This window comes from Anolis sagrei, chromosome 5 (assembly GCF_037176765.1).
Source record: "Anolis sagrei isolate rAnoSag1 chromosome 5, rAnoSag1.mat, whole genome shotgun sequence".
Taxonomy (NCBI): Eukaryota; Metazoa; Chordata; class Lepidosauria; order Squamata; family Dactyloidae; genus Anolis; species Anolis sagrei.
This window is the reverse complement of record NC_090025.1, coordinates 101567022-101580236: the sequence shown is the minus strand read 5'-3', so window position 1 is coordinate 101580236 and position 13215 is coordinate 101567022. Positions and strand designations below refer to the sequence as shown.

At 42.0% G+C, this 13215-nt stretch overlaps 1 protein-coding gene across 2 annotated transcripts in view; it reads right to left on the bottom strand.

Moving 5' to 3' along the window:
* ETV6 (ETS variant transcription factor 6) overlaps positions 1 to 11612 on the bottom strand; it is a 133143-nt gene extending 121531 nt beyond the window's left edge. For both annotated transcript variants that reach the window (XM_060778101.2, XM_060778102.2), the window contains exon 1: positions 10733 to 11612. In XM_060778101.2, coding sequence (XP_060634084.1) covers positions 10733 to 10768 — 36 coding nt within the window. In that variant the 5' untranslated portion in view covers positions 10769 to 11612. The remainder of the gene's footprint in view (positions 1 to 10732) is intronic.
* Positions 11613 to 13215: the final 1603 nt, after the last annotated feature.

Genomic DNA, 13215 nt, shown 5'->3' with positions numbered 1-13215 from the left:
GTGCAGACAGGGGGCTTTTCTCAGTCCCAATGAGTAGTTTTTGATAAGCACATCAGAGAGGGGTTGTTGGCTGAAGGAAGGGTTGATGGATTTGTGTGCGAGTCACTGGATTTGAGTGTGAGAGATTTTAAAGAGATAAATGTTGTGAATATTTTGCATTCTATATGTGTGTGAATTTTAGAGATAAAGATAGAGTTGTGGGTTCGGAGCACCTAAATGTACAATTGTGGCTACATGTCACCACCCAAGACAGTCTGAAATTCAATGGGAAGACAGAGACACAGGAATTGTTTCTTGCCTTGGATCAGCTTCAAAAACCAATATTCATTTCCAGAACAGATTTATTACTCTCCTGATCGCTCTCAGGGCAGCTCCAATGGCTCTTGCCAGCTGTCATGGTGGGATCAGTAGCAGAAGAAAGGCCTGTTACCAGTAGCAAGTACTATAGAGCAAAGTGAATGAAGCAACTAGGGCTGGCCTTCACAAGATATGGCCTGCACAATCTGTTGGTACTGCCTGTTTTTCCCCACACTCCCTCACTGCTGCCACATGCACCTCCCACCCCATCACCCCCCCCCCACACCTGCTGAATGTACTGCTGCACCCACACATTCACCATCATTGCACTTCCCCCCCCCCCCAGAAGGAAGGAGAGAGGGAGATAAGTAAAGGGATAAAGAAAGGGATATAGGGGGAAACAGGAAGAAATGAGGGGAAAATAAATGAATAAGAGAGGTATGAAAAGGAAGGGGGAAGGAGGAAGAAGAAAGAAAGACAAGCAAGTAGTAAAAAGAGGGGGTAAGGGAGGGAGAAAGGGGAAAAAAGAAAGGTAGATAAACAGAGTGGAAAGCAAGAAAAGAAAGAGAGGAAGAAAGAAAGGGAAGTAGGAAAAAGAGAGGGAAGGAATTCAGAAAGCATGGTGTAGTGGATTTTAAACTCAGACTATAACTCTGAACCCACTGGCTCACACTGGGTGACTTTAGGCAAATCACACTCTCTCAGCCTCAGATGAAGAAAAAGGTAAATCCCATTTGAATAGATCTTGACAAGAAAACTGTGATGATTGTCCTAAGCCTGAAACGACTTGAAGACACATAACAACAATTTTGATTATCATACCTTACTTGGAAAGTGAGATGCTATTTTCACTATTTTTGGCCCCAAGAAGCTTAGACTATCTAATTTTGCCCCCTTACTATGACCTTGAAGGAGCTGGGGGTGGTGACGGCCGACAAGGAGCTCTGGCATGGGCTGGTCCATGAGGTCACGAAGAGTTAGAAGCAACTGAACGAATGAAAACAACAAAAAATTCCCGTGTTTTGCAGCCTAACCAAAGACATGTCTGTATGTATGTATACAAAAAGTGTGCTCGCATTTGAGTGTGAGTCCATAGAAGCAAATGTCCTTCCAATGTTCTATTTTCAAACTATTTATGTGGAATAATTGGGTTTCAGTAAAGTTGAACTACTTTCTTGATATATCTACTTTACATGGGTTCCTGCGTTCTGGACAAGAAGTCTCACTAGTTCTCACATGTAATTTCCCAAATTGTTTGCAATTATAAACAAATGGTTAAGTTGCACCATTAAAGAAACAAAGCACTTTATATGGGCAATTTCTTTGATCACCTGCAGCACACCAAACACTGACCTCATGTTTTCTTGCCTAGGCACCAGATCTTCAAGCCCAAGCTTTGCTGCTCAAAGTTTTTTAAATAAGAGAAATTTGAACTATGCCCATCTATAACCAAAGTACACTGTATGCACAAAAAGACTACACTTTGAGACTCAAAAGAAATGGGAAAAACAAGCGCTGTTCTATAAGGCACCAGGTTTTCCTTTTAGAATTAGGATGCCATTCAATAGAAATTTTCAAATACTATTGAATTGACAATTTATGGCTTAATATTCCATAAAATCATGAAACTCAATAAAAAGCCACAATCTCTTTTAAACATATCATGGTGAAATAGATCTGCAGTGAGAGGCACTTCTCCTTAAGGGACAGTTATTTATTCATTTATTTATACCCTGCTTTATCACCCCAGAAGGGGACTCAAAGCGGCTTAATATTAAAGCATTAGCATAACCATTTCAAACATACAAACATATGTACATTAAAACAGGATTAAATATAAAGAGTATTTAAAAATTCCCAGTTAATAACAATTTAAAGAATTTAAAGAAACAAAGCAACAACTAGACTTCAGCTCTTAAAATCCCTGGCCATTGGTCAAGCTCTCCAGGGCTTCTGGAATTCAAATCCAAAACAGCTGGAGAACCAATGCTGCTGGGTCTTTGCAGTGATAAAAGACCCACCAAGGATGCCAGGAAGAAGCATGGAGTGGATGAATTAGTAGCACTGCCCACACAGATGTCAGAAACAAAGCTGGAAAGGACAGCTTTTCTAATGTATTTGATTACTTTCTTCCTATTCTGCCTTTTCCCCAAAGCTGTAAATCAAGGCAGCTTGCAAACACAAAAAAAATCAGTAAAACCCAATATAGTGTAGTTAAAATATACAAAAGGTTATAATAAAACTAGAACTAAATGCTATAGAATGAAAAGCATTTAAAATAATGTTGTAAAAAGCCAAGAATAAAATACTTCTTAGTAAAGTCTCTTTTCTGTAAACCAATCAGGTCCTCAAACCCTACTGGAACAATATTCCCGCTCACCAACCCAACAAGGAAGGACCCAGCCTAGACTTCAACTATTTCCTGGAATCAACCAGAAGATCCATATCAAACTCCTGCATTTAAGAAAACACACAAAGTTTCAGAGTTACAAACATTCAAATTACATCCAAATCCTAGTTACAAAGGGGGTGTTTACAACAGGAAGTGAGAGGAAATCTACCCTAAGAAGGGAAGTTCACTCCTGTAAGAATTAAGGGAAAAAAGTGTCTCAGCTGAAACTTTATCCCCAATCCTTGTTTTCACATCAACCCAAAATTTTCAAAATCCAATTGCCACAGGGAAAGAAAACAAGGTGAAATATTTGGACCTAAAAATCTTGTTGTTAAACACTTTACTATTGTTATATCCAAATATTTAATGATAAATCCTTCTTATATTATCACTGCTATATGATATATGCACCATATTCACTAGCTCTATTCTCTATTGTTGGACTAGCCTGCCCACCCATGACAAGACATTGAATTTTGCTATTGGTTGTTGATTCTGATGTATATTATATATATATATATATATATATATATATATATTACTTAATGTTGTTGTTTTTATCTTGTTATGTAGCTTTGTTGTTATTGTTATCGTCTGAAGAGGGGCATAGATAGCAAAACAAACATTACAGAAGTGTTAAACTTTCCCTATGTTTTCCAAAATTAAAACTATCACAAACTGGAGTTACACTTAAAAATGTTCCTGTTCCAACTTTCATACAAATTCAACTTACAAATAAATGTACAGAACCTATCTTGTTCCTAGCCCAGAGACTGCATGTACATACTTCCCACACCATATCACCTTAGGTAGATAGTATGGGCAAAAAGCTTTGCATGGTGTTCAGGTAGTAATTCTGCTTAACAGACCGGGAAGATGGAGAGGTGTTAAAACATTCACAATGTTCATTCTTTAGCAGTCCTTGATCACTCCTCTGGTCAGGTTCCATCAAAATCAAAATCAGGGAAGAGGTAGTCTCTCATGGGAAAGAAACAGGGGCTCAGACATAAGTAAGACTGCAGTCAGGTAGAGTCCTGCTTCCAGTGTGACCTGAAATATTTAACTTTAGGAGTGTACAACTACAACCTGCCAGTGGAACATAAGACCACTGAGCAATAGCTTGACACTGAGTAATATCTTTGTTTGAGGTACCAATTTCACTAGGTTGAACACTGCTGTAGGCTGAGATGTATTTTCTACAGGGGTTTTTTTGCAAGAAATCTGTGGACAGTGTAACTTTAGCATAATTTTTACATCATTTTAAGCGATGTTAAGGGGTGAGCAACAAGAAAATAAACTTTCCTATTTTTTTAAAAAAGATTTTGTCCAAAAGACAAAAAAAATATCACAGCTGGAATGTTTGCTGACCAGGACTGTGCAAGCAGATCATGTTGGCTGGGCTAGTATACCTTGGAAGCTAATAGGATTGAGCCCTGGTTAGCATTTGGATGGGAGACTGTCAACAAATACCAGTTGTTGTAGGCTCTATTTCAAAGAAAGGACCGATCAAACTACTGAAGAAAATTTCATGAAATTCATGGGGTTGCCACAAGTCAACAGGCAACTTGAAGGCACGTGCACACACAGTAGGAGGATTCATTACTCAATCTCCTGAAGCTAAAGAGAGCAGTTTTGGTACTCTCTGGTAAGAGGAGATGATGTTACCGGGCCAATAAGAGCAATAGCCCATGCCTGGCAAGAGAAGTCAGATGAATCTTTGGCTAGCACATGTGCTAAAGATTTTTCAAGCCAAGAAGGAAACAGCTGCCCCTTGACTCTGTCCCCATATTCCAATATTTCCTTTGTTCCCCTGAAGAAACTTGGATGTCATATGGGCTACATCTTGTATATTTTACAAAGGGGTTGATTTGTACACTTCTCTTCCCTTCTGCTTAGAGTGCCACAAGGCTTGACTCCAAGGAAACTATCTGTCACATGAAAAACTAGATGTTCAAGCTTCTCATCACCACTATTCCTTGAAGTCTAGGTAAAGATGTAGATAAATTTATTTTTGTGGCAAATGTTCACATTTTGGAATGCACAAAGCCTGGGAAAATTTCAGTCTACAAGATCCAGGGAACAAAGACCCATGTGGATAACATGTTCGTACGGGGGAGGGTGCCACATATAATTTGTAAAACTACTTTAAAATAAAAAATGTTCTAATAGAGAACTGAATGTTTCCATTTAACTGGAATATACTAGACAAGAACTGCTGTTTTATTGCATTGCATCCACAAAAGCTATCAAGAGAAGAATAACCTGTTAATTTGGTTCTTAAGCCAACTTCAATCAAGGAAAAACAGTTCACATTTTCACAACTCTAATGCTATTGCTACTGCCAGTTAGGCTGTGTTAAAAGTACTTCAGAGGCAATCATCCATTGTAGCAGGTAAGAAATATTACTACTTATATACTTTAAATAGATAGAGAATTGCTGCTACATAGTGGATTCACTTTTCCACTTTCCATGCCTTACATTCTGACAACACACCACAACAAAGGGAAGGGATAGCTCTCTAGTGGTTATGCTGCCTATAACTGCATATCGTCTCCCGTCAACAAAAAAGTCTCTGCAAGTCACACAAAGAGCAAAGAGATTAACCTCAATCAGATATCAAAGATATCTGATTAAATCTGTAACAATATCACTGGTCAGTGACAATGCTGGTATGGAGATGCCGAAGGCAAATAAGTTATCACCTTCCCTACATGTGCTTTCAAATATCTTATTATAAATGGTGACATCACTTGATTTACTACCTGCTTTTCTGGAATGATTTCTGGAATAAAATGCCAATGCACAATTTAAACAGATAGACAGCATGATGTAGTATTTAACCCTGGACTACAACTGGAGACCAGTGTTGAACTGCTGCCTAGCCAGGGAAACCCAACAAATCTTGCCAAGAAACCTGTGACAGAGTAGCCATAAGGAAAAATTTGGCTTGTTGTGGAAATAAGGATTGGTAATCAAACTTCAGTGGAGACACCTTTTCCCCATGATAACTCTTCCAGGAGTGATTTCCCCTCCTAGGGGTAAATTAATCTCACTTCCTGTTGTTTCACCCCCGTTCATGAGTCATTTGTAAGACGAATGTTCGTAACTTGGGGGCTGCCTATACAGTAATATGAGCACACTTAATGAATTGTGTACTACCTAAGAGTCACCAGGAAATTCATTCACAATTTCCAGTTTTGAAAATGGCAAGTTTGACTGGTACATACCATTTTAGAAACAGAACATTTGCTACTTTCATGGTGGCCAGGATCACTTTATAAAACTAGTACAAAACCACAATTACAATTCCAAAACCCATAGTAGTTATTATAAACACACACACACACACACACACACATATAGAATTCGATAGGCTTCATTTCAGCTTTGCAGCCCCTCCTATTGAAATGATAACTAATTAATGAAAGTATCAAAAAATCAAACCAAAACAGCCACAGAGGACAGGCCAATTGGGATAGAAAGTAGTATAAACAGAGAGAAATGTATATTTGTGTATTTTAAGAAAACCTTAATAAAGAATATTATTTTTTTTAAAAAAACCAGAGAGAAATGTTCTAGTACTGTACTGCTCTTGCTAACTTCTACTAATAGAGGAAGCTGGCAGACTCCTTCTCATTACTATAGACTGATGTTGTACAGTCCAAGACTCTTGTGCCATACAATTTTGTGTTTTGGGATGGATGGATATGTATACGTAGATTGTCTGTTATGGTAAGTGCAACTTAAAAACTATTCCTGTCATCTCAACCCCCGTCTCCAAAGTGGATCTTGCAACAGTTCTGGGGAGAAATATTCCAGACTGCACTTTTGTCAGTCTTTAGAGGCAAAGGATAACAAAACGCATCCAAGTTTAAGGAACAAGGCAGACTTGTTTCTGTTTGGGACGTTGAGGGGTGTGTGGAAATCAAACAAAATAGGTAAATTAACAAGCTTCCCAAAATAATTCCCAAGACTTCTGGCTCACAATCAACTGACCTTACCATTAATACAAGACTAACTTTTGCACTCTACCTTTGCAAGATATAGGAGACTTCTTGCACAACATAATTATTGGATACATAAACCAGTATGTAACAATACATTCTCTGCAATCTGTGCTCTCAGTAAAATTTCAGTATCATGACTTAAAAGAGACTGCAAATGCCATGAGAATTTTTGTCTAAGTTTGGAGTATTGGTGTAAATCGCACATACGATGATATATGCAGAAATGTCTGAAATCAGTTCCCCGTAAAATCTCTTATTCCAAATGAAAGAAAATGAAATACTTCCTTTCTGGAATTGAAACTTGAAGAAAAACCTGTCTTGGACTGCTGCACACAGCCAAATCAAATGTCAGCCAACACAGATCTACTGAAATAGGCTAGCTTAAATCTTAAAAATCAGGTTTAACTGGGATGCGGACCAATAGCAAGAGATAGAGTACATAGATTCAGGAAGAAGTTGCTCAGTTTCACAAACATAATTTTGTTCATCCAGTTTCTGGTAAGCTATGTGCACATAAAAAAGTCCATTTGAAAGCAAGGAAAGATGAAACTTAGGGCCCTTCCAGACAGGTCCACTATCCCAGGATCTGATCCCAGGTTTTCTGCTTTAAACTGGAGTATATGAGACTGCAGTGACAGATAATCTGGGATACACAGAAAACCTGGGATCAGATCCTGGGATATAGGGCCTGTCTGGAAGAGCCCATAGTGGGAGTTAAACTTTCAGATTCTTCTTTGGACTATTGCCTTGATATTCTGGGTTATATTGCTGTGTGGAAAGGCCCTGAGAGTTGAGAACAAAAGCATGCTAGGAGTCGACTAATGATACTTGGGAAGTGGAGTGGCAAAATTCAAAGTGGTGGCCCTAGGAGTTGCAACACAATAAGGTCCCTCAAAGGGAAGAATTTTGGGATAGCAGTGCCTACTACATTTCTATGTATTCACCTCACACAACACAAACTATGCCCCCTGGAAATGGCGTCTCACAAGAGATGAGATTCCAATATCCTAAAACCAGGATTGTCTGATCCAAAGTAAATGTGGTGGAGCAATCTCTAAAATGTGCACCTTGCCCTTAGATCCATTCGTTCAGAAGGAACTCTTCTGGAACTCAAGTATGTATGGAATAATCAGGCTGTTTCTGAGACAGCACGTTATCAAAGCCCCCAAAGTACAAAACAGTAAGTTATAAATATGCAAACATTTCTGATGTAAATAAAGGTATATCAACATCTTCTAAAGTGCTATTTTGAATATTTATTTTTATGAAAGTACTTAAAATACTTATTATATATTTATATTACATGTAATATTACTAATAATATTACAATATAATGGTATAGTACAATATAGTAATATTTAATACTGTTATTGTACTATGCTAATAATATAATACATTGTATGTATATGTATCTTGTAAGCCGCTGAGTCCCCTTCAGGGTGAGGAGGGTGGCATATAAATGTCGTTAATAAATAAATAATGAATAAAATCATGATTGAGATTTGAAATTATATGAATACCTTAAGGAAACCACAACTCTGGCAAAAAACTTATCACAGAGCGGTTCATTTTGTTCTGTGAAAGGACCCTAAGAAATCAGAGGAGGGAAATAACTTTACAACACAAAGATGATGAAGAAAGAAGGAAAGAGGAACAAATAACCTTCTAGAGCAGGCAAGGGAAAACTTCGGCCCTCCGGGTGTTTCGGACTCCAACTCCTACAATTCCTAACAGCCTACCGGCTATGTGAGTTGGAGTCCAAAACACCCAGAGGGCCTAAGTTTCCCCTTGCCTGCTCTAGAGGCATCATTAGATATTAAACACTGGTTGTATTGTGTCCCAGATCTGCGCTGCTATATTTCCTTATGGGTGGACAAAAGACATTTTGCAGGGTGAACACTAGGAGGTTGGCTCATTCCTCCTCTTCTTCCATAAGGTGAACTCAACATGGAACGGGATGATGAGATTGGACAACGTTTTAAATAGGAGACCCAAATGATTTATGTCTTGCTGATCTTGTTATGGTTTTATATTATATGTTAATGTTTTAAATGTTTTGCTGGTGTTGTTGGCCATTGAATTGTTACCTCTGTAAACCACCTTGAGTCACCTGCAGGCTGAGAAGGGCAGTATACAAATATCTATATAAATAAAAATGTAATGTTCGTTTGTGGGATTAACATAACTCAAAAACCATTGGACAAATTACCACCAAATTTGGCCACAAGACACCTACTAACCCAAGGAGGGACGATCACTCAAAAAATTGATTTGGGAGTTGTAGTTGTTGGGGTTTATAGTTAACCTACAATCAAAGAGCATCCTAAACTCCACCAGTGATGGAATTGAACCAAACTTGGCACACAGGACTCCCGTGACCAACAGAAAACACTGGAAGGGATTGGTGAGCATTGACCTTGAGTTTGGGAGTTGTAGTTCACCTACATCTAGAGAGCACTGTGGACTCAAAAAATGATGGATCTGGACAAACTTGGCACGAATATTCCATATTGAGCTTGGGGAAAATAGACCTTGACATCTGGGAGTTGTAGTTACTGGGATTTATAGTTCACTTACAATCAAAGCGCATTCTGAACCCCACCAACTACGGAATTGGGGCAAACTTCCCACACAGAACCCCCATGACCAACAGGAAATACTTAAGGCCACCCAGTCCAATTCCCTTCACCTGGGCAAGAAAACATAATCAAAGCCCTCCTGACAAAGAGCCATCTAGCCATAGATATGATTCACACACACACAGATATAGTCTAGATTTGAAAGGGACCCCCTAAAGAAGGACAATGATATGTTGCATGTTCCAGAGTAGGCAAACCAGACAAATCTCCACATCAATACTGACAAAGAAACAGCAAAAAAAAAAAATACTTTTTACCCACAAGCATAAAGAAATTACATATATCAGAAACCAACACTTTCTCATTACTTTATTTCCCAGATCACCAGATGGTGCCACAGCAATGTGTGGCAGGGGACAGCTAGTAAGTTATATACATTCCTTTTTTCTTCCCTTTTTTTTCTTCCCCTCTGGAAATTTTTTAATATATTTTTTTCTCTCAACTTTCCTATACACTTATATTGTTCCCCCTCTTTTATTGTATCACTATAACTTCTTTGAATAAAAAATACTTTAAAAAATAAACAAGTTGATAGCAGCCCTTTAACTTGGCTTTAAAATCCCCCTCTAGCCAACATCACAAACATTGAATACAAAGAAGGGGCCGTGTGTATATTTACAGTGCATGTCCTATATTTAAAAAATAAACCTCAAACTTTGAAACTTCGAAAGCCTCGTGGCGGGGCCTTGGAGCAAAACAGGGGAGGGAGGCAATCAATGGGAACATAGAACCATAGAGTTGGAAGAGACCTCGTGGGCCATCCAGTCCAACCCCCTTCGGCCAAGAGGTAGGAAAGTTGCATTCAAAGAATCATAGAGTTGGAAGAGATTTTGTGGGCCATCCAGTCCAACCCCCTTCTGCCTAGAAGCAGGAAAGTTGCATCCAAAGAATCATAGAATTGGAAGAGACCTCGTGGGCCAGCCAATCCAACCCCATTCGGCCAAGAAGCAGGAAAATAATAATAATAATAATTATTATTATTATTATTTATTTGATCAGTCATATGACCATTTCAAAATAGAACACAAGGCAACAAGGTGAATAAGCAGGAAAATTGTATTTAAAACAACCCCGACAGATGGCCACCCAGACTCTGCTTAAAAGCCTCCAAAGGGGGAGCCTCCACCACGCCCCGCGGCAGGGAGTTCCACTGTTTCCCAACAGGAAACGGTTTGTTTATTAGCAGTCTTTGGGAGGGAGATTGACCCACGCTTCACCAAAGCTGCAGAAGAAGGGCTTGGGTTTGGTGAAGTGGTGGCTTCCCTGCCCAGGAGGGGGAAACTTCTCCTCGGCGCACAAGAAACTTCCTAACTCGAAATACGACAAAGGAGGGGGGAGGATCTGCTGGAGGGAGAAAGCCACGGTTCAAACTTCCTTCTGATCTAATGTATATTACCTTGATACAGAACTGGACAGGAGGACCCTCCGACATGTCTCCGCCGAGGAGGAGGAAGCACAGGCAGGAGGAAGGAAGAAAGAAAGAAGTTCTCGGCTGGCTTTCTCTCTCTCTCTTTTTCCCCCGCGCTGGCTGGCTTCCTCTTCCTGTTCCTCTTCCTCCCGGAAGGAAGCCTCCCCGCCTTGCCCTGCCCACCGCGGGCGGGCCAGCTATGCCCCACTTCCTCGGGCCCGCGCTTGCTTTTCCTGCGGGGGCGCCTTCCGCCCGGTGGCCTCCGGAGCCGAGGCGGGCATGGCCCCTTTGGGGGGTGGAGGGGGGCCCCCTCTTCCTTTTCCTCCCCTTCCTCCTCCTCCTGCCCGCCTTCCGGGGCCCCTGGATGGAGGGAAGGAGCGACAAGGGCGCCTCTTTCCCGGCAGAGAGAAAGCGAAAGGCGCCTCTCCGCCTTCGGGCATCGATCGGGAGAGTTTCAGGGCTGAGGAAAAAAGTGACGTGAGTTCCCAGCACTGAGCTCTGCCTCTTAAAGGGGACGGAGGCACACCAGGAAATACGGAGAGAGAGAGAGGAAGGAGGGGGAGAAAGAACCAAGGAAGTGAATACAAGGGATCTTTAGAGGAAACAGGAAGGAGAGGGGGAGGGGAAGGAGGGAATGGGCAGTCACAAAAGCGGAAGGAGGGGGAGGGAGGGAGGGAAGGAAGGAGGAGAGGGCGCGCAGCCAGCGCTCCTCCCGCTTCCTGCCCTTCCTTCTTCCCTCTCCCCTCACTAGGAAAGGGGAAGCTGCTTCCTCCAGGCCGAGTGGGGGTGGGGCAGGCCTCTGCTGAGGGAAACGGGGAGACTGGCTGGCGGGATTGCTTCAGCCTGCCACAGCAAACAGGCGAGCCAATGAGGGGGCTTCTATGCCTGCTCGCGCCGAGCCGAGTCTGGCTCGCGCTCTGCCCCCTTCAGGGGTTCCGACCAGGAAGCGAGGGCTTCGGTTACACAAAGCGAGGCGGGGGCAAGGAAAGAGGGAGGGGGGGCAACACGTTGGCGCCTCCCGCGCACGCGCAGTTAAAGCCCAAAGCGGGGGCCAATGGAGTCACTGATGAGTCTGTAAAAAAAGCGGGAAAACTGTGTGCTTCTCTTCATAATGACACGGCTGCTCCCGAGTTCTGCACGGCTCGCGCTCTCGCTCGAGTACAATGTTTCTCAACCTTCCTCATACAGTTCCTCATGTTGTGGGGACCCCCCCAAGCATAACTTATTTATTTATCTTGTCAGGAGTGAACCAAAACAGTTGTATTGCATTAAAAAAAACAGACAAACAAAACACAACATTTGCAGACTTGGTGTTCTATTAAATGTCCTTTGACCAGCAGCTGGCCACTTGGAGTGCCTCTGGTTTGTTTTTTTGTCCTGTCAGGAGCAACTTGAGAAACTGCAAGTCGCTTCTGGTGTAAGAGAATTGGCCGTCTGCAAGGACGTTGCCCAGGGGACACCCAGATGATTTGATGTTTTATCCTTGTGGGAGGCTTCTCTCATGTCCCCTCAATGAGGAGCTGGAGCTGATAGAGGGAGCTCATCCACCTCTCCCTGGATTTGAACCTGCGACCTGTCAGTCTTCAGTCCTGCCGGCACAGGGGTTTAACCCACTGTGCCTCTGGTGTTGCTGCAAGAAGGTCCTCCATTGTGCATGTGGCAGTGCTCAGGTTGCATTGCAGCAGGTGGTCTGTGGTTCGTTCCTCTCCACACTCGCATGTCATGGATTCCACTTTGTAGCCCATTTCTGAAGATTGGCTCTGCATCTTGTGGTGCCAGAGCGCAGTCTGTTCGGCGCCTTCCAAGTCGCCCAGTTTTCTGTGACCAGAGGCAGGCATGTAACCGGGGGGGGGGGGGGTTGGGGGCTTCAGCCCCCTCCCCCCGAAATTCTCATGGTGGTCCGCAAAAAGGCCTTACTGGTACATTATTTAAACTGATATGTTTATTCATATCATGATCTGATCACCATGCTCAATATATTCCATATGCATGGGGGTATTGGGGTAATGATACAAAAGGTTTGCTATGGTAGACTCTCTTTCACTCAGACTCAGCCCCCCCCCCCCCCCCCGAATCAAAATCCTGCCTACACGCCTGCCCAGAGAGGAGTCTCTCATTTGGTATCAGCCATCGGTTGAGGTTCTAGGTTTTAGCCTGCCACTTTTGGACTCTCGCTTGCTGAGGTGTTCCAGCAGGTGTCTCTGTAGATCAGGGGTCCTCAAACTAAGGCCCAGGGGCCAGATACAGCCCTCCAAGGTCATTTACCCAGCCCTTGCTCAGGGTCAACCTAACTCTGAAACAACTTGAAAGCACACAACAAAAGCAACAACTCTATCTCATCAGCCAAAAGCAGGTCCACACTTCCTATTGAAATGCTAATAAGTTTATATTTGTTAAAATTGTACAGTGTACATAGGAATTCGTTCATTGTTGTTTTTGTTTTTTTTATAATCCGGCCCTTCAACAGTTTG